At 39.3% G+C, this 22835-nt stretch overlaps 1 protein-coding gene across 1 annotated transcript; it reads left to right on the forward strand.

Moving 5' to 3' along the window:
* The first annotated feature begins 3224 nt into the window (after positions 1 to 3224).
* Positions 3225 to 18007, forward strand: tmem200a (transmembrane protein 200A). Its single transcript, XM_053337534.1, has 5 exons — positions 3225 to 3700; positions 14959 to 15096; positions 15280 to 15548; positions 16055 to 16218; positions 16699 to 18007. The coding sequence occupies exons 2-5, from the start codon at positions 14966 to 14968 to the stop codon at positions 17815 to 17817; spliced, it is 1683 nt and encodes a 560-aa protein (XP_053193509.1). The 5' UTR covers positions 3225 to 3700; positions 14959 to 14965; the 3' UTR covers positions 17818 to 18007.
* The last annotated feature ends 4828 nt before the right edge of the window (positions 18008 to 22835 follow it).

The following is a 22835-nucleotide window of genomic DNA, read 5'->3' on the forward strand; positions in this document are numbered from 1 at the left end:
ACCAGTTAAAGTGGAGAAGATGTCATTTTAAGAGTTTCTATTGAGGTTTTTGTTTAAAACCACATCAGACACAAATGATTTGTCTTATAACATGTCTGGAGGCAATTTTTAAACCCACTCTAACCCTCCAACAGCAAACAACAGTCATTTGTTTGACTAAAATACTGGTAATGTTTTTTTTAATCTGTCATGTTATAACAAATAAAACGGCTGCAGTACATTTAGGTATCAGTCCGAAGCATGTTACCAGTTGCAAGCCTGATATGGTGAGTATGAAAAATGGGACTGATACAGATAATTCAACAGAGCACTCTTATATCTGAAAGGAGTGTTTACACCACAGGAGTGAGATTAAACAAACTTGGTGGTATCCACAGAAGCAGAGAAATGAACACACCGCATCTCTGCTGATGTCCTGATCCATTTTTAAAATTCTTTTAAAACTCAATTAAATAAACAGAGAGGCAGAGATACTGTTGAGAACACTGCGGCTCATTGACCTACATGTCAGCGTGGCGTGTTATAGGAGGAGGGGCTGTAATTAGCATTTGTGTGTGTGTGTGTGTGTGTGTGTGGGTGTGGTACAGACTTTGACATCACACACTCATGAGATGTACAACAATAGGCAACAAGAGGAGGAAAAAGAGGGAAGAAGAAAGATGAAGAGAGCTGACGAAAGGAAGTGCAGAGCTAAAATGATCATCGACAGAAAATCAAGCTCCAACTCAGTTGATAATTCACATAATTTTTCAAGCAGTAATTCCAAATATTATCTGGTCCCAGCTGCTCAAATGTGAGGATTTGTTGCTTTTGTAAATTGAATATCTTTGAGTTTTCAATGTTTGCTAACAAGACATTTGATGATGTAACCTTGAGTTTCAGCGATCCTGTGATAGTCATTTGTCACTCTTATCTGATATTTTCTAGAAGAGAAATTAATCATTCAAATATTTGTTCGCAGAAACCCTAAACCATTTCTCCATATTAGGACTGCAACTAATTATTCACATTCATTTTTGTTGAATGTGTCGATTATTTTCTTGATGAATCAATTAGTTGTTTGGTCGATAGGTATATCAAATGTCAGAAAATGGGGCGAAATTATCTTTACTTTATTATTATTATAAAATACTAAAGGAACCATCATTTTCTTCCATTTAAGAAGCTCAAATTAGAAAGTTTTAGTTTTCTTGAAAAAACGCGGAGTTGGTGATTAATATTTAGTCAGTTGACTTATTGATTAATTGAGTAAATGTTGCAGCACTGATCAACAATATGCCTTCCTCTTCCAGCTGATTCCCCAATCACTGAGCCTGAAATAACCATTGGGTGTCTCCCAGTGGTTTTCACCAGCCCCCCTGCTTGTCAATCATCTTTTGATCCACTGAGATAATTAAAAAATAATTAAAATGCTCAAAATGAGCTCAGCTTCCCAGTCTCCTCTCCATACAAATTTCTTTTTATCTCACCCCGTCTTGCCTCTCCTATATGTCCCTCATTTCCTCTTGTTCTCCCCACTTTCCAAATTCCCTCTCAATTACAGTTTTCCTTTAATTATTTAACTTTCCACAGCTGCTTACAATAACAGAAAAAGTCAGCACATTTTGGTAAATTCCATACTCCCAAGCGGACTTGTAAACAACAATTCAACAAGCAACAATGTAAGGCTTTGTTTTTCCTCTACCTTTTCTCAAACACTTCTCACTCTTGTCCTCCTCTTCAGTTCTTCTCCCTCTACGTTTCCATTTCTATTGCTTATGGAATGTAAATACTGCATCTGACTGACCACTGCAGCACAGTATGACTACAGCATGACTCTCAGCTAGCTGTCTATTTTCTGAGTTTTAGAGCAGGCGTGGGTTTGTGTGTCAACAAGATGAGGATTTTTTTTGTATGATTTTATAAGCTGCAGATGTATCCACAAGAGCAGGAAAAGCTGGAAAGTTTTTATTTTATTTTTAATTGGATCCTCTTTAGTTGCTACCAGGGTATTCTTTTTGGGATCCATAAATGTGGTAAGGTTGGAGGGTGACTGGCAGGGAGGGTGTTATATTATGGTCAGGGCTGTCATTATCAGGTCTGAGGTCAAGAATGGCATCCATAGACCAACACAATGTCCTAATGATTGTGTATAAGTGTGTATGCCATGTTTGTTTGAGCACATTTTCAGCTGTGCTATTCTGCCCTCAGGGTGTTTTATTTCTCGCCAACTTAATCTCAGCCATCTGAACAAATAACAGTCTCTCTCTCTCTCTCTCTCTCTCTCTCTCTCTCTCTCTCTCTCTGACACACACACACACACACACACACACACACACACACACACACACACACACACACAGTTTATTGTTCAAAATATCTGTCCAAATGTCTGTCTCATATTCTCGTCAACTTTCCCCAGCTGCTGTATTTTCACTGAACCGCTTCCAGCATGTAAATACAGGAAATGACACACATGCCAACATCTGCAACGTTTTTGCTGCCCTCTCCTTCAGTTCAGAAACAAAAACACTGACAACTTGTATTGTGTAACAAATCCAAAGTTAGGTGTGTAACTCTCACCTCTGGGCATCTAATGACTAACTCAGATGTCAGACACACAAACACACTTTCTCTTCTAGCTTTTGTTCCTGGGGGGAATTTTGTATTTTCTTGTATTTTTTTTTTCTTTATATGCTGATCCTGTATTCAGAATCCCTCTGCTTATTACTCAGAAAGGGATACATTATTTAAATAGTAGCCTAGCGTTTTGTTTTTATAAACTGGGCTGCGCATCAACAAGAGTTCATCTGTCTTTCCTCTAAACTATAGTCATCCTCCTGTCATCTGCGCTCTACACAGACAGGCAAAGCATGGCACAGTGCCTTATTTCCCTCTATGTCTATATCTCCAGTGCACGTACAAAACATTCACCCCCATCTCTCGCTCTCTCTCTCTCTCTCTCTCTCTCTCTCTCTCTCTCTCTCACACACACACACACACACCTCTGAGAAAGCATTCCCACAAGCGTAGGAGCGCTTTGGAAGGATTGGATGCAGCTGCCGCTTCTCTCTTTCCGGCTCAGAGGAATAAAAACACGCTTTACTCGCTGGTTTACAACATTCAATGTTATTCTTGAAAAGCAAATAGATTCTTCGCTGTGCGTTTGATATTTTTGCCTCCTTTTTTTGACGTGAAATCAAGTTTCCCCCGACCCCTCCAAAACCGGGATAACGAGAGTTTTACGCATTGAGGCAGTCAGAAGGACATCACATCAGTTTCTTTTGTGTTTTTTTTATTCTCTCCAATAAAACAAGGAATATTTATCCCGATGGGGAATTACAGGCAACGACTTTAAATAGCCGAAATGTGTTTAAATATGTTCCCTTTTCAGTCGTAATCAGGAGCGTGTTTGACCGCCCTCATTGTCCTGAGCGCGCTTACACGCCACATGGCACAAAACGTGTTCCGAGCTGAATAAAGTAATTAAATTAATGCCGATTTGATCCACACAAACTGTGTTGACCTTGGATGCAGTGAAGACTGTGACCCTGCATGGGAGCTGAACTGTCCCCTGTCATCTTTATTTTCTCCGGAATGGCATTTCATTGGAAGTAGCCTTCATAGTGGAAGATGGCTTTTTACTTTCCCCCAGGTTGCAGCCTGAACCACATCGATGCCTAATGGCACACTGACAGTGAAAGCTCGGCTTTTGTGAAAGGTAAGGACTGAGCTGTGTCTGACCTCTCCAACTCTAAACACTCCCCATGAAACAAATTCGAGTTGACAGCTCTACAGTCTATCTCTTTATTTTCATTTATATTTAATCACGTTTTGTTTAATATTGGATGAACGAGGGAGTTTTTAACGAGAGCCTCACAGCCTATAGTGGCTACATCTATTTATCAATGTTCCACTGTACAGTAATCCATATGTTTATTGGACAAGATAGACTTCAGTGCTACCTGAGATAGCCCAGCATATATGTTGTTGTGTCTTTGTTGTATTTATTGAATGGTTTACTTTTGTCTCTCTGTTCATGCCAGTCTTATGTCTTTTAATCAGCTTTATAGTAGCATTACATGGCATGGGGTCAAATGCCACCATTACAGGGTCACTTGCAGTGTACCTTCAATCAAGATATTTTTAAGACATAAAATACTTGAAAAATAATTTAAAATATGATGAGATTTTTGCACAAAAATGCTCAATCGCTAGTTAACAATTCTTAAAATCCTTTGCCCTCATTAAAATATCTAAAATCTATACATTTGCAAATATTTTTCATGTCAAAAGTTTAACTGCTGGACACAAGACATCTCCTACTTCACGGCAAAGTCCATTCTCTGAGTAGGATTACTGGAGGCTTCAAGTTTCCACATTACATGGATCACATACTGGACCACAACTGGCTTAGAACAGGTGTGATGTCACAAATCATGCCCATACACTAAGACGTCTTAAACTTTAAGGTGAGCACAGAGAAACTTTTCCCCTTCAGTAGATTAATGTGAAACCATCCTTCTGGTTTAAAAATGCAAGCTCTGTCAGTGCTTATAGTGTGATTGAAAAGATGAGAAGGGTAACTCACTTTGAGAGCTGTTTCAAAAATAAGAGTTACTCACTGAGCCAAATGGCTCAAACTCATATATCTTTTCATTGCAGACAGAGTTTAATTTGAGAATCATTAAGAAGTCAGCCGACATATCAGCTAATCCTCCTTCACAGATATCACTCTGACTGGATAATCCTGTTTAAATACCCTTCTGGTAGGTCAACAATTCCTCTACATTTTCATCCCAAAGACCCCCCACATAGAGATACTGTCAATGTAAGCCCACAGAAAACCATCCTAAAGACCCCTCTGTGTAAAATATTTTGGTTTATCTGATTTAGGATTTAATTCCTTTTCCACAAAGTTTTTTTAAAAGGCAAAATCAAATTAGAACTGTTATGGAAAACAAAATAGAGCTGTAATAAATAGAGAAGGTCCTCTACAATTACAGCATGGTTGCAAGACTCCAGTTTGGGAACCACTGCTGCAGGGCATGTGCCTCAGGATGAGTGTGGGTGACTGACTGACAACCAGGGACACAACCAGGGACTGTGGAGAAGACAGAATGAGTCACTTTTTCTCAAATTCACAGGGGGCACAATGGCACATGCCATTACAAAAGCACACACACGTACACAAGATTGTGTAGGTAACCATGTAGAGACCTTGCATTGACTTCCATTCATTATGGACAGCCTAACTTAAACCCTAATCTAACCCTAATCTAGACCTTATCCCTAATTTTAAAGCTAGAGTGTGTAACTTTTGTCTCCCCATTTTGGCAGTAAGCACAATTACAAAAACTCTGTCGACATGCTTACATGATAGGCTCAGCTGTAGTCTACTCCATTAGCCATTGTTGTGGCTGTAAAATGGTGGATAAATAGTTTTGAATGTCACACAACCCCCGTGAAATGACTCATTTAATTTCAAATCAGAATTTGATCCAACATTTGGAAAGTCGAGAGGAGCTGCATACCTTAGAGTGAGCAGAGAGCACACTGGAAGTTTGCCAGTCTGCATTCATGCATTCATGTGGCCAGCGTGGGAATATCAAACCCGATTTAAAAATTTAACTGGCGGGGATAGGCTTAATAAGCATTGTGTGAATTTGTTTTGGGAGGCCTTAAAGGCAATGGATGCTCATTTATATGTAAAAGTTCCGCATTGCGGGTTCAAACTGGACCTCCAGAAATGATTTTTTGCCTCATTAGGACCAGGCTTTGGTCCCCACGAGGACTACTGGTCCTGACAAGTCAGTGTTTATAACAGAAAAGGTTCCCATGAAGTAACAAAAACATGCACACACACACACAACTGGCATGACCATCTGATGATTCAATTGAAAACTTAATTCAGTTGAGTAGAGCTGCATTTATCACTGGAGGCAATGATACTGATTCAGAGTGAAGGATGCGAGACGTTTAAAAAAAAATGCAGTATGTGTCATCAAAATAATGAAGAGAAAAAAAACACAAACAAGATGGTGAAGAGGGTGCTGGATTTGACACTTGAGAGCTTGCATTAGAAAATGTGCTGCTGAAAGGTCAGCAGGAAAACACAAAGTGACATACTCTGCAGACAGATGACTCACCCTTGACCGTGATTCTGGAGGCGTATACTGTAACAGTGCAAAAACACACGCTGGCTATCTGTTCACCCTTTGCTCATTTCCCCCTGACAGTAAATCCTCCTCTATCTGCTTCGGTGTTCTCAGTGTTTGTTTCTTCATTCCTGCCTGCTCTATCATCACTGATAGGAAGTGATATTTAAGGTATTTCATGTGTCTGTTCTAGTTTTTGTCATGGCCTTTGGGTCAGGTTATGACAAATGATAGACAATTTATTTTAGGAACTAAAAAAAACATGAAAACTCCAAAAACCAAATGGAAGCCTGCTTCTTTGAAGAACTACAAGGCCGAGTAGGGCAAAGAGATTTCAATCAGGATACCAGACTCATGTAAAGGTCTGATTACCCAAGAGCCAGAGTCAGCCAGCTCCAAGCCATCATGTTTCATTTTATTTGATTCTATGATTCAATTCTGATAAATGTCATTATAGAAAACAAGACGTTGAATGTTGTGTCCCCATTGAACTCTGAAATCCGATAACTGCTTGATTACAGGTTTTTCAAAAGCCACTTTTTCCTCAAGCTGAACCAAAGTCCACAGGTGTTTTCACTGATTACAAGTTGTGCAGCTTGAATTTATCTATGTACCTCTAGTGGCAAAAGGAAACTTATATAGATAGAGTGCACGCTACATTTTAGGCAGATGGTATGACACTGAATCTCTGATAATCAAACAGCATCATGTAGTGGGAATGCTGTGGGAAACTTTACTTGTAAAATATATACATATATAATATACAATACCAGTCAAAAGCTTTATCATTCAAGGGAATGGGAAAGTGTGTCCAAACTTTTGACTGATACTGTACTTTGGCATTTTTGCCTTTATTTAGTAGCATACACTATGAAGTTGACAGGAAATGAGGGTTAGAGAGAGAAAGCCCCCTGGTCAGACTCAAGCAGAGGAAGTTGTGATTACATGGTCAGCGTCGTAAATCCCTGAGGGTTTTAGAGCATAACCATTCTTACTAGTACATAGAGTCTATTGACCTTGTGTAACTCTCAGCATAAATTTGTCCACCTCTAACTGTGACCAGAGGTCTAATCAGCCAGGATAACTGCAAACACCTGTGTGTCTCTGCAGATAAGACTACATCTCAGTCGAACTTTAATGACTTTTGGCTAAAACAACACAGACGATACGGTATGCTTATAGAAGGTTTTCCGTTAGGGTCACTAACAACTTGGGTTTTTTTATATCAGTTTTATCTAACAAATGCATAGAAGAAAACAGATTCCATAGTGGAGCTAGACTTTATGGTGTGAACTGTGGGATCATCTACTACAGATACATTTGACAGTAAGAAGTCAGGACTAGACTCATCATTCATTCCATCATTTAAACTTCTTAATTTTTCTTTTCTTTTACTACATAGAGTCAAATAAGTTAAATACTTGCCCACCACTGCAGACAGTGAAGTTCAATCCTCAGTGGTGTCAGTTTGTTCATGCTTGCAGCACATGTATCTGTGAAAAGAGTTAACTGTGGGATTTTTGGGAAGGTTGAGTCTAGATGGTAACTATAGCGATATTTATAGCTTACAAAAAGTGGACTTTGCTGCAGGAGAACACTGTTTGTATCACATTTACAGTCGTGACTGTCACATTTTGCCATTTGACTTGAAGGCAGTAGTAACTTCAACCTACACCACGTTTTTAAGTGATCACTTTAAGCCAAACCATGATCTTTCTGTAACCTAACCTGATGCTGTCACATCATTCGCATCACAGGAATGCAGATGAACTTTAAACAGCTCTCAGCATATCTGACATTGCTGGCGTGTGCAGAGTCAAGCCCCACTGTGCTAAAATCAAGTGTGCATGTGCCGGAGTTCCCCAAATCTAGGATTGCCATGTAGAAACAATCATTTGGGACAGCAGGGTGATTGAGATTGCTTGGCTTTATCAAGCAGCTGCGGGATGCTTCTCTGTGGCTGACGCTGACCTTTCTGGAAAAGCAAACAGAGATTTCCTCCTCAGGGATCAACAAAGTAAATTAGAGAGACATGTGGCTTTGTGCCTTTTAAGCTGAGTTTGTATCATGTCGTTTTCTCTTTCGTCCATCTTTCTGTCATATGCATGGTGAAGCCGATAATCTTAAAAAGGATCATACTAATGATACTTCTGCTTATTGAAGTCCAAATCCTTTTTACTTAGTGTTGCTGTGACTCTTCCTTCTACATAGCTGTTGGTTTGAGTTCATATTCTCATAGAAACATGATGAAAATCAACTTATAAAAGAACACATCCTTAGATTATAATGAAACAGGACACATTTATTTGGCCAAAGTAACTCTATCATTATATAACAAGCGTGGATATAATCTGTTTCTGGCATTATAGAGTTTACTGCTCAACAACAGCTTTTTGAAACAGTCCTTGATCATAATTGCATTTCAAACCCGTGATAATGTGATGAACTGATTACTGTGATAGACTGATGTTTGCATGATTTGTAGTTAAATTCCAAAACATGCAAAACCACCAATGTGAACCTTGAACAGAAACATTTGAAAAAATGTCTCTAGTTAGTCCACTTTACCATACAACAGTATATTATAGGATCTACCTTTAAATGGCAGTGTAATGACAGCTGTCTTACTGAATGTGTTATGAGATTTGACTTGAATAGCAAGAAAACATTATGCTCAATTCATTCTTACTAAATTACAGTCTATAACAGTAATATGTAATATAATTAAGTGTGATTGGAATGCCACTGCAGTTTTGCCTTTGACTCTAGTGATAATTCCCATCACTCTTTGTAGGGAGTAGACAGAGAAAGTAAACTGGCTTCTGATATTCCACTTTTAGGAAGGTCTTGTTTTGAGGGTATTCCTTTATATTTGACTCCCAGCTCATGGTATTATATTATCACAGGTGACCTTAACTCCAGCAGCAGGGGGCTTTGTTTGTCTCTCCATTTAAATCCAGTTCAAGGTTGAAAAAAAAAGTGACGTAAAAATAGTTTACTAAAGCTATCTAACCTTAGTTCACTTTACCAAAGCAGTTTAAGGCACAGACATAATACATGAATACTCTTCTTTCTAGTCTCCATTTTCAAATGCCTGCTCATTCCTCTCTCATTACATCCCTCCTTCTTATTCCATCTATGTCCATATTAGTTGCCTCTCTCCATGCTGCGTCAGCACACAGTTCACTGAAGTTAATTGTTTGAGAATAAAACTTTTCTCACTGTGCTTCTAGAGTTAAAAAAAAGTCTCTGGAGTTTGCTTCACAGTTCAAAGCACCTCATTCTTTCCTTCTCTGGCTGCTTTCTTCTGGTCCTAATGTTTCAGATCTTCACTGTCCTCCCCTGCCTTACTTCTTCTTTCTCTTTTTCTCTATCCATCACACCTGCCTGGCTCTTTTTTCCTCTTCCATGCTTTCTTTGAGGTTTTCTTTCTCCTGCGAGGAATTGAAGACAGAATTGTAACTCTTTAGCATAACAGCATAAAGAAGACGCAATTAACACTTGAATGCAATTCCAACGTTTTAATGCTGAGAGTGTAAAAAAATGCACTCCCCCTCCCGTTTTTTGCAACCACCTTTCATGCCAAACTCACTGTTGCTTTCACTCCCTCTTCATCACCACTGTCTCTTTACTATCCCACTTTCAAATTCCCTTCCATACACCTCCCCCAGTTCTACTGTACTGTATCTCTATTCCTCCTCCTCTCAATCACACCTCTCTAAAACTGATGAAAAACATGTAAAATCATCCCAAACCATATGCTGTGATATTTATGGTTTTGCCCAAATTCTGAACAGGGATACAAGGGGAATATCCCCCCTCTGTTGATAGGATGCAGAGTTAATTATATACCTGTCATTCCTGTACTCACAGCTGGTTGTTGCTATAGAAACATGTCACCTAGCAGCGGCACGTGTAGTTGCTATAGGGACAATCCATCACGTGACTTCTCCTATAGATTAGGTTTTACTTGTTGTCATGCTACAAAAGGCATCTCCTCACTCAAAGAGAACACATGCAGCGAGGAAGTGTTACACTGTAGAGGAGGGAAATCTCTGCTCTAACAGACACGAGGGAGTGGGAATAGTTTTAAAACATGTACTAAAAGACTCTCACTCTCTAAATTTTTAAATGTCTCCAAGAGTGATTCTGCTCCTTCCCTTAAGGCGGAGGTATATTAAACTGTTTTAATAGTTTTCTTGTCTTGCTGACAGATAAACAGTGAAAGCAATTTAAACATTATCAAGGTGATCACACAGTGGCAAATTCATTATAAATTAAACAGCATCAAATTGCTTATTAAGGCAGCGAAATGGAAAATGGAGCAGTGGGTTTCACATTATTTATACATTTTATCCAATAGAGGTGGAGCCCCCCCCCGCATTAATATTTATATAGGCTGTGTATGATCATTATGTGAGAACTTATGTGAGAAATGAACAAATCTTCTCTTAAAGACTAAACATATTATGTGAAAGGATTTTCACACAAAAGAGAGTTTATATACTACTTGCAAACCAGCACAGATATGTGTGATATGTTACTGAATATTATCTTCATTGTTTGATGTGGTCACTGTCTAGGTCCACAGCAGAAAGCTTTGTTATACAGGAACCTGAGTGGTTTCTCATTAGGCGGCTGGTGTGCCTGTTATGGCAGCGTTTCTTTCTCTCTGCTCCTCTTGTTTCTCACTTCAACCTTGTTTCAAACTACAGATGCACTTGGCTTGTTTTCTGCCTCTGTCCTGTAATCACTAGCAGGAAAAGCACTTTTATTGCCAGGCCTGTCTCTCCTCTCCACTCTTTTCTCTCACCACCTCCTGCTCGTCTCCTCACAACAAACAGTTTTTATCATAGTTTGTTACTGTTCAGCTTCCCGTTACTTCCATGACTCAGTGTTGCACCTATATGTGCTTTTAAATAAATATGTTTTTCTTCCTTTCCTTTCTTCATCTTGATCAATCCACCTTTCTCTTCATGTTCCTGTATTCCCCTATATTCATCTTTCCTCTCTCCTTCTGTCATCCCTGTCTCCTTTCCTGTAATTTATTGCCATCCATGCCTTTCTCCTCTTTCAGTAAATGGAAGAACTCTCTCCCCCTTGCTCTTTAAACATTGTGTGGGTTCCTGTTTGATGCACACTAAGGAGTGAGAGAAGAGAATCAAGTAGAGAGAGACAGAGAGAGATGGGGTGAGAGGGAACGCAAATAACCCGAGAAAAAGAGGCTGGTAGTGTTTGTCCATGTGTGATTCGCCATCTGTGGTAAAATACTTTCCTTATAGCAGAATCAGCAATAAGATTGAATTGAAAAACACATTAAAATGTGAATAGAAAAGAGGGTAGCAGCAGTCTGATCGACTCTGTGTAGTTGTCAGTTACTTTGAATAATAAGAGCTTTGCCTGATTCTAAATCTTAAAACATAGACTTTATTACTTTGAGATATATGACAGAAAAGAAAGGGAAGTAAGAAGAAAGTGACCAAGTAAAAGAAAATTAAAATTAGAAACAGTTTTTAAAATAGATCTGAGACTACAGAGGGTGGGGGAGGAGAAAGACAAACAATAAGATACAAGTAAGTAAGCTGGGATAGAGTAAAAGGAAGGAAGGGAAGGAAAAAACAGTCAAGGTCACAACTAGAATGCATTAACTGTCAGACAGGGTGAGATTTACAGATAGTATGCACACGAGGAAGAAAGAGATAGAGGGTGAGGTGGAAGAAAGGAAAAACTGCGAGAATTTATAAAATAGACAGAGGAAGGTCATGGGTGTGTTCTTATTCCCATGGTAAATCTATTTTATCCTCTTACATACACAGACACTCACACACACATACACATGCTCACTGTTTAGGAAAAGAATTCAAGAGAAAAATAATTATGTAATGGTATCCTGGAATAGATTTTTTAAAAATACATCCCAATTGAATTTAAGAATTCAGATTATCAGAATAATGCATTAAATTATGGTACTATCACATTCAAACTAAAATATTGCATCACTGTTGCATTATAACTAAAAATAAGTGATTACAATCAGATTCTACCCGAAAATAATATCACAATTACATTCTAACTGAACATAATGTGTCACAATTACATAGTAACTGAACATAATGTGTCACAATTACATTGTAATTACACTTAATGTGTTACTATTGCATCACAATTACATAGTAACTGAAAAAAGTTTGAAATCTCTACACCAGTCAAATTCTTTGTGAAGGTGGTGCTCAAAGCTGAGTTGGTGATTCAAACAATATTACAGCTGTTCGCTTCAGATTCTGTGTCAGCTGGCCCTCAACTGATCAATCACTGTGATGTTATGTCAGCTTTTTTCAAACCAAAATTTCAAAGTTTATATCAGTTATAATCAGTTAATATGCAATTAACTCATTTGCCGAAGAGAAACTCTTGATATGTACATTCAAATTCTGTACCTTGCTTATTCTCCATCAAATACAGCCTGTTTAATCTTCTTAGTGCTAAAAGGACAATGCTAATGTTCATGTGAGCCCAGATTAACAGGCATTTAAACCCAAATGAAGGCTCCCGAAATAAGACTGTATTTGTTTTGAGCCTGCTTCCTTTCAATAACTATTAATAGACATGTGAGCAGCTGGTGAGCAGACGATGATTCATTTGAATATTATGTCAGAATGGCAGGACTGTGTTACCAATTTTATAACTGCAAAAACTATGTAACAGAGACAATAACAGTGACCATAGAACTGTAAATGCAACAAACACAGAATATTGATTCAAATAAACTACCCAAAACAATCACAAGCCATCTGTGCTCCTTCTCTCTTTCTATCTCCCTGATCAGTTTCCTTACTTTATCTCTCATATGCTCGGGAAGAATATCCTGCCAGGGCAAATGACTTGACTACACACACACACCCCTGTTCATGTTGCCCTGAAGGCTGACAGCCAACAATAAACGGTCACCACTAAACAGAAGAGATTGTTGTCCTGGGTGTTGTACAGCACATTTATCTGCTTACATCTCTCTCAGCTACTTGACTATAAACCACATTTATCAAACCTGGAAAGATGCTAAAAGTCTGACACACTCTCTTTAAGAGTGTATGAAAAAAACCTATCACCTGCAGCTTTTGAAAAGTCTTGGTTGTAAGTGAGGTGACACACTTGCATAAAATAAGACAAGCAGAGCTGTGTTCCTGTGAACTGGTTTAATCTGCATTATTTTGTGAGAAGTGCTGCACTCTGCATATTGAGTGTCTTACATCTCTTACATTCTGAGTATCTGGGAGACTTTGATTGTCTTTTATTCCATGTGAATGTACACTATGTATATCTGTAGGGGAGAGTGGGGTAAGTAGTGCCAATTTTTACTTAAAGTGCCCTTAAAACAAGGGGACAACAGTAATGCCTCCAACTAAGATATCTACATATAGTTTAGGATGCTGTGCATCCCTGGGAACAATTACTTTGGATCTTAAACAAACAGTTTGAGAAATATAGCTTTAGAAAAAAAAAGTGTCCTGTGGCACAACTTGCCCCTGGTAGGGGGTAAGTTGTGCCATTAGAGAGAATACAGTGGGGTAAATTGTGCCATTGATAATTGAAGTAAAACAGATCATTTTAATCTCACAAATGATAATGCTATATAAAAGTAAAACAAATTCAATACAATTTACTTATAAAAACATTCGTATTGTGCTGCTAGAGGTGAAATTCTCCTCCGGAGCATAGAAGGGTTCAATGTCTCCTTTTTGTATTTGTATTTGTGTGGCATGATGGTCTAAAATTAAGAATATCACATAGTTTTAGTGATCAAATGTAAGAATACAATATACAATAACAATAAAATACAATTAAGTAATATATCATAAATAATCATAAATTGGGTTAAGTTGTCCCAGTGGCACAACTTAACCCAGGCCTTTGGCACAAATTACCCCAGACCCACCATTTTGAAAAAAATGTATCCCCCAGCTGTTTTGAGCTAGTATCATGCTAACTGTATATACTCATGCTGTAGCTTACTAAAGCACTAAAACATGTATGAACTGTTTTCAAAGTTGTCTACAATTGTTCAAACACAGCATTAAAAAAAACTTGATCATAGAAATTTTACTTTGGAGGGCAAAAAATTGTTTTTTGAACTTAAATGTGCCAACCTCTCAAGCCAAGTGTCTCCCCTCTTCACAAGATGAGTGAAATGGATGCCTCTTCAAAAATATGTGGTCACATGAGCAACTTCTTCTATGGTTTTCTAGACAACCGGGGTGGAACTACTTACCCCTTGGCACAAATTACCCCACTCTCCCCTACCTATGCCCAAATGTATTTTTGCAATTGCATCTTTGTGAGTGCTCCTAAGATCCAATAACTGATAGGAAAAAGCTCCACATCCTCATTCATCCTCATAAATGTGTTTTACTTCTTGTTCCTTCAGGTGGATTTTTGAGCTTCACTATAAAACATGATGTATGTGCAGAGTTTGGCACTCGAATGCTGTTTTCACATTCATCTGCTTAAAAGGGAAATTTTGTCTGAGTAAAGACTTGAGGCCTACAGTGCACACACACTGAGAATGGACTTTACAGTGAAGCAGGAGAAATCTTGTGTCCAGCAGTTCAACTTTTGAAATTAACAATATTTTTATATTTATAAATTCTGTCATTTTCAATAGCGAATAGGAGTAGATGTTATTTTAAGAATTTGTAACAAGGTAACTGAACATTTTCTGCAGAAAAAAAACCATGTAAGACAATTTATTAGTCCATGCTATTGTTAGGTCTAAAACATGTCTGGATTGTCATGTCTTTAACTCATTACCAATGTGTGTCTATAGGTTAAGTATGACTGCAGCAGCAGGTGTACTAACAGGCTTGGCTAAGCTAAAACGCCAAGACTCTGCCCGCTCTCAGCACCGGTCCATACCACCTACATCGCCAGGCCTGGGAAACCCCACCCCAGAGACTGCTCCCAGGTGATCATCGCTTGCTTCCTTTTTATAAATACAATACTTTTTTAATTGAATACTGCATACTGAATATTTGAAAACTAGCAGCAGTTCCTAAGTGATACATAAGCTACACTGGGTTTAATGTTACAAAAAACAATTACTTTCAAATTCACTGTACAAAAACTAGTGTTTGTACTTTTCATTCAGAAAGCGGAAGCGACGTGCTGATGTTGTAGTGGTGCGAGGCAGGCTCCGCCTCTACTCCGCCTCTGGGTTTTTCCTCCTCCTCGGACTGGTCATCCTGGCCATAGGGATTGGTATGGCAACACTTGGCTACTGGCCACACAGTGAAACCATGTCCTCAGCCAAAATACCAACTGGAGGAGGATCTAAGACAGCAATTTCAGGAGAAGCCAAAACATCTGCTGTCACAGAGGGGGCCATTGGTAACTCTAGCACAAGTCATAATGTGCAAGGTAGCTAAATAAAGGAAAGAAAGGTTAAAGGTAAATTCAGTGATTCTAATCTAATTTTTTTAAAATTCAGCAAATATGTCCTTACTGTCCACTGCAAGGGGCATTCATGCTTGATACACATGATATGGGAAAATCATCAGAGCAGCTGTCTGTGCATACAGACTGCTGTGGTTCAATACATTTCTGCTGTCAGTCAGCCTGATGAAGGCAGTCTGCTTGGCTGCTGTTGTCACAGCTCCCCAGGAGCTGCAGCTGACAGACAGCTGCTTTTGATGGCAATGTGTGTCCATGAATTTAAGGGGCTTCTGAAAGAGCAGAAAGTGAGGGGTGTATTTCTCCAGAATGATTGACTCTACCTTTAACCTAAATATTGGAATAAGGAATGTTTATATTTGTCTCAGAAATACTTTCTAAATGCTTAATTTTGTGTGTTCCATGCCTTATAAACTCACTCTGCTCTTTGCTCCTCATATAAAGATGGTCTCTCTGTGTTTTTCTGCATGCAGGTACACCATCTAAGCAGACTGGGGGTGCTCTGACGCGGTTCTTGGAACAGCATCGTCACTCTGAGAGGATGAAAATGTTCGGGCCCTTCACCATGGGCATTGGGATTTTTATTTTCATCTGCGCTAATGCCATTCTTCATGAAAACAGAGACAGAGAAACTAAGGTCAGACATCGGCAGATTAATTCACATATTGGAGCATACACCGACACTGATTTATGCAGAAAGTGGTTCTAGAAAAGGTTATGAGGGGACCTTTCAAACAGATATTTCAATTGTAAAAGCCTAAGCAAATAGATTATATAGTTATTATCCCTCTCTCCTGTTTTCTCATTTCCATTCCCTGCAAAATCAGGGGCACGCACACTGCAGTCATCCATATTCATCAATGTAATGCTCTTCTGATCACATTTCCTCTGCTCTTATGCCCTCTCCTTCGCTGTGTTGATTCGATTAATCTCATCCCCCTCCCTCTCTCCCTTCCAGGTAATTCATATGAGAAACATGTCTAAGTTCACAAACATCTAATTATCTACACACAAATGTATAACTGCAGAATAATAATATGTCATGATGGAGTGCTAAAAACATTCTTGGGTGATCTCCTAATGCTTCTAGTGATAAATGATTTGTCTTCTGTACTAGATAATCCATATGAGAGACATGTACTCCACAGTCATCGACATCCATCACCTCAGACAGAGAGAGCAAAAGCAACACCTTCACCGCAACAGCACCTATGCAAGAGAAGTTGGGGATCTTCGAGCCTTCAGCGCTGAGAATGCCACTGCGGTTCGGATGGCCAGCAACTCTCTCCTCGCCTTCTCTCGGGCTGGAGGAGGAGGAGTGTCTACAGAGGAGGAGGAGGTGCTGTTAGGGGACGAAGAGTTTCACAGACACAGGGAGCATGCTAAGTTGGATTGTAGCTTTGCGGGACTTTTGGCACCGCTCTACAAGGATCGGTCCTTCTGTGGCCCGGGGATTGGGTTGACTCACTCAGATTCTGTACGCCACCAGTGGTCTGTGGATGGAGATAGGGAGAAGGGAGGACACCATGCTCGCTCCATTGTCTCCTCCTCTATCTCTGCGTTCACTCTCCCTGTTATAAAACTCAACAACTGTGTTATTGATGAACCGGAGATGGAGGCAATTACTGAGGAGGAAAGAGGAGGAGAGAGAGGGCATGGTGAGAGGTCACAACCTCTGAGCTCCAAGGAATCCTTGGTGGTTCCTGTAGCATCTGTTGCCAAGGCCTCTAAACCGCCAGGCTTACATCGGAGTAACTCCGCCTCTTCTTCATCCCACTGCTCCTCTATTTCCTCTACTTCCCTCTCCCCAGCCCCCTCGTCTACCTCAGGCTGCTGGCTTTCCCCAGGAGCAGCAAGGAGTGACTTTGGCTCCAACTCCTCTCTACACATGCTCAGCAGCCACTCCAAATCTCTGGACCTGGAGCGTGGGCCGAGCATGCTAAGCGTTCATCCGGAGCAGCGGAAGCACCCCAGCTGGCCCCGCCTCGACCGTAGCAACAGCACCCGGAGTAACAGTGGTAATCGGGGCAGCACTAAAGGCTACATGAGGCTGGAGGACAGGGAGGAACAAGGGGAGAGGTTGTTGGATGTGTCACCAGCGATGATAGCGAGGCGTGACTATAGTAAACGAGAGAAGCTGCTAATGATATCAAGGTCACATAATAATCTAAGCTTTGAGCATGACGAGTTTAATAGCAGTGCACTAAAAAGGGGCAGCTCTGAGACTCGATTCTGAGGACAATGATCTGAAGGTTGTAGACCGTTCTGTCCTGTTCTGTAAATTGCTCTCCAGAAAGTTTGAGTGTACAGTACTTTGTGTCATGGGGAAACTGTTGAGTTTAACAGTTGCACACTGAAGAGATCAAACTCAAACATGATTTGAAAGACACTTTTTCCAAGTAGCAGGCTGGAGAGTAGTGAATAGCAAAGTAAAAGGTTCAGGCCTCATGTTAGCAAGACAATGAATGCCGACTGTACCAGGTGCAGATGTGCTGTTCTGTAGCTGACCCTGACCTGTTGTCTGGCAAGTGAAAAGAGAAGTTCAATACAGGGATTAATAAAAAGTCACATTACATGAGCAGTGTATAAAAAAGGAGTTCTAATAAAGTTTTACCAGGATCTCAACCCAGAGACAAGGCTTTAGGACCAACACTGTTTCATCAGTGATGTTGATAGGTATCCATCCTGCATTATGATATACGGCAGAGACGAGGATTAAAGACCAACAAGTATTGATATTAGTGGTAAAGTTTTAGTTTTAAAGGTGGTTTATGTGTGTCTATGTGTCTGTTTGATCCTCATATAAAAGTAGATGTAGAGATTGGTCCTCACAAAGAGTAAAGTCTGATAAAAACTATTTACTACACTGTCAATACACAGCAGCAAGAGGTGTATATCATGGTGCTAGTTGCCCTACAGTTATTGCTGCTGTTTCCCAAGAACTATAGTAATAGGTTGTGGCTGCAACTATGGATCATCAATCTTAAGTGTCCTTGGTGACTGAGTAACAAGAACGGACACATTTTCTATGGCTGTGTTACAGGCATCTTAAGCTTATTTCTTACAGGAGTCTGTCTTGATTAGATTTCACTCAGGATATACAGTCAATTATTCATGGACATAATCACAAACTTAGACAGTATGTGAGAAATTCCTTGTATGTGATTAGTGTCAATTACTTAGATTGCTGATTAATCAATATTGCTTTCAGTGGATTAATTAACTTAATTCATTTTCATGGAAAATCAGATTCACCAGAATCTAAAGTGATGTCTAAAATTTGCAAAGGAAATAATCACATTTGAGAACCATTAACCAGGAACTCTTGGACAGTTCTACTTGATCAATTACTTCAATAATAGATCTATTGTGAAAGTTATTGTAAAATCAACACACTTTTTGGCTCTACGCTATTGAAAATACAGCATATGAAACAAAAATCATTATAACAGTTGTACTGCCGTGGCACCTGAACCAACAATGAATCACTAACTATACATGTATCTCGTGCTATCTTTATAAATCCAGGGAGCTGTAATAATGAGCCATGCAGTTTTTTAGTCTTGTCAAGATCCTCATTTGATGATGCATCTTGTGTTGCTTGGTCATTTTGAATTTTTGAGGTGATATTTGCAGGTTTGAGTTCAGGAATTCAGCTACTGAGCAACATTGTAATAATGTCTTATTGGCACAGTGTTGTTTTTTATAAGCATATCTCACAATATGTTCAAAAGGTGTGTTGTCCTAAACTGAATACATTACTTGCTCAGCTGTCTATCTGTCCATTTTGCTGTTTTTCAGGTTCTGTTTGGTTTAAAAACGCTGTCCTTTTTATCTATAAATGTAATTAGGGAAATCTTCCATATTACTTTTAATGCAACACATGCGAACAGTAAAGAATCTTGTTTTGAACATGATTGATTGACACCACACGTGTTGAAAAAGACAAGAGTGCAGGAATCTTAACACAGAGCTTCATTAACCGGTTTATAGCAGTTTATGAGTCAATGTCCAATTTTATCTTCTCTGAAAATAAACTGCAATTTCACTGAAACATGTTTTCTCCTAATGAGTGTATTGAGAACAATACTGATTCCTTCAGATGGATTCACACATACTGTAGGATCTTTTCTACCACCTTGCTTGAGGGTCAGTGGGAGGTAATAGCATCTCCTGGGTATACACACACGCACACAAACTGTCTGACCCCACCCCCGGCCCACTTAAACACAACTTCCCAAATACGTCACTAATTCTTCTCTCTTTCTTCCTCCTCGCTCTCTCCTTCTTCTGCATTCAAAATAATAAGCAAAGGTCTGTATGAGTCATCATCAATTATCATATGCTCTGCAGCTCTGTGGTATTGCAACACACACACACACACACACACACACACACACACACACACACGCCACAACCAAAGATTTTACTTACATGAAAGCATGCATACATATTCCTCCTCAAATTCATATATAGACACAGAAATGCACACTTACAATGCAATTCAAAAGCAGATGGCTTCTGATGCTCATCATGTCTCATCTCTGTCTGTTACCGAGGGAACTGATTATAATCCTAACCTTTTCTGAAGGCAGGGAACATATTTAAGCAGTGGATATGGACGATGTTGAATCCAGTTAACATTCAGCAAGTAAACTAAATTACTTCGTCCTATTGAGATTCCCCATCACTCTCTTTGTTCTTGTAGTTGCAGGTTTTACTCTGAATATGAAATTAAAGGCAGTCTTTCTGAAACAATGGTTTTGCCTCCAGCTGTTGTTTATTTAATCACATAATGTAGAAGCATCTTGTTGCCAGGAAAGATTAGGATAGGATAGGAACACTAACCCTGTGTCTCTTCTACAGTCTATCTACTAGCAGAAAAGGTCATCCTTGGCAATCACGTATTGTTTTTTTAAACTACTTTTAAGAAATGGTGACTTGCTTTCAAAGATGTGATTTGTAGCCTCATCCTTTAACTTTTAAAAGAAAAATAATTAATTTGTTATACAATCAGTTCATTAAAGCTCTTTCATTCGCTGCTCTAGACACCTGATTTTGAGTCCAAGAAAACATGTACACAGAGTGAAGCGTATCATATTTTCAAAGGCAGCTAAAGCAGTGTTGAATACACAACTGGCATCTGCAAAATTCAGCTACAGAGACAATCTAGGGCACATATTCTGTATAAACAGGAAGCAATACTGTAAAATAAAATGTAAGAGAAAAGGGAAGACAACCTTTTCTTTTACATCAAATCTTTTAAACTAAATGAAGCACGGGACAAGACTGCAATAAACTCATTATAACCCATTAATACTTACACTGGCTCATCAACGTGCAGAAACACATACACACACACACACACACACACACACACATATAGCCACATAGCTGGAAATTCATCCGACAGTTAAGCCTAATCGATCACATATTTATATCCACATCAATGACTTTGAAGACCTGAGGCACAGGTGAGCTCTCACTGGGGATAGAGGGGATTCATTTTTCAAACATGTAATTCATTCTTTTTTTCCCTCCCAGTAAAAACAGATTTTCATTTAGATCTGTTCCGTGTATTTAGTTTTGTTATTTTTGTTTGTGCGTGAGTGTTTGAGATGATGATGATGGTGCGTGTGTGCTGCGTGTTATGCCCTTGTAACAACAGCAGAGATGTGGGTGCTTTACTGAGATAAACAGCTAATAAACAGACTAATTACTACAGCACATCTGGAGGGTAAATTGAATGGTTTGCAGATTAGTTGAGGAGAATGACTGCTGAGAGGGCAAACTGCATTAGCACAGCTGCCACTGATAACAACAATGCATTGTGGTCTGGGACGAGCAGTGCTGAATTAGTGATGCAAGTGAGTCATCCAGTTAGTAACATATTGGTTTCTGGAGCAGTGAACACTCCATTATTCATATTTTCTGATAAGGAAAAGAATGTAAATGTTTATTTGATCAAACTGGATTTCTTGTTACTCGCCCATGTGTTTAGACAGCATACAGTGCTGCAAGTGATCGAAACATAAGATTATTGTGTGCTTTTATGTTTCAAATGGTCAAGGGTGGTCCATCATGGATTTGCACATCTTGTCATGTTGTTATGTCATGTTGACCTCTCTACTGTCTCTCCTCTTCCCCTTTTCACACAATCCTGTGTAATTAAGCAGAAAACTGTGTCTCCCTGCAGAGTGTGTGTGTCAATGAAAGATCCTTGTGGCGATAGTTCCAGTGGACGAGTGTGTGTTCATGTGTCTATCTGTGTATTTGTGCACTGCCATGAGGCAACAGTGGGGGTGCCAGCCTAGTTGCCATAGCAGCTCACGATGTGCTCTGGACCCCTGCCTGTGGAGTAAATGCACTTGCACACACATACACACAAATGGAGCTTTAAAACACATTATATCCCCTAACTACCAGCCATTAAATTAAAGCGGAAATAGAATCAAAACAATATAAGAGAGCCGTAATCCAGAGGTTAATCCAGTTGGCTGTTGCTCTGTCCTATACTGATAATGCACACATCAGGTAAGGTCAGCACAATTTATCTGATGCACTTGATCTAGATTTTTTTTCTCTCTGATGCTAGGGGGTAAAAATGGTGGAGCATGCTGTATAAATATATTAAAGAAATGCATGCAGTTCTAAATATAGATAAAGGCCCTTTCTTCCTTTACTCGCTTTACTGCTGCTTTAGTATGCCATCAGTCTCAAGAGGAATTGTTCTGAAAAAGCAAAAAAAAAAGTAAAGGAGGATACGGTGCAGATGTAGTAATAATGTAAGATGTCAGATGTACTGGAGACCTGAAGATGTCTTCCACTGGAACTGGTGCAGCAGAGATCAACGTGGACTCTGTGATACCAGCATTATTCAAATAATCGTGTGATACTGTATGAATCCCAGTTTTCAAATTCTAAAACTGTCTTTGACCTTTTCAGCTTTACCCTGGAGGGCTTTTGGTTTCTAAACTTAGAAAGTTACACTGTGTGTTTACCAGCGTTATTTGTGAGCATATTATTGGAACATTCCTACTGATTTATTGGCTTTATGATGCAGGATTCCCAACCTAACACTTTTAATCACAAATGAATTTGTGGAGTGCCTTTGTCTTAAAGGGATGCTTTACCGATTTCATACGCCATCATTCTTCCTGTCACATGGAAAGCAATGAAAAAAAAGGTTCCTGCCCATTCAGAACATGTAGTCGATCAGAAAGTATAACATGCTGTTGGAGTGTCATGTGGTCT

The sequence above is a fragment of the Scomber japonicus genome, chromosome 17, assembly GCF_027409825.1.
Source record: "Scomber japonicus isolate fScoJap1 chromosome 17, fScoJap1.pri, whole genome shotgun sequence".
In the NCBI taxonomy this organism is placed as follows: domain Eukaryota; kingdom Metazoa; phylum Chordata; class Actinopteri; order Scombriformes; family Scombridae; genus Scomber; species Scomber japonicus.

Excerpts from the sequence above, each read along its gene's own strand:
- tmem200a (XM_053337534.1), top strand. The coding sequence starts at position 14,966 with ATGACTGCAGCAGCAGGTGTACTAACAGGCTTGGCTAAGCTAAAACGC. Across the intron at positions 15,549-16,054 it reads CACAAGTCATAATGTGCAAG|GTACACCATCTAAGCAGACT; the intron begins GTAGCTAAATAA and ends TTCTGCATGCAG. Across the intron at positions 16,219-16,698 it reads ACAGAGACAGAGAAACTAAG|ATAATCCATATGAGAGACAT; the intron begins GTCAGACATCGG and ends CTTCTGTACTAG.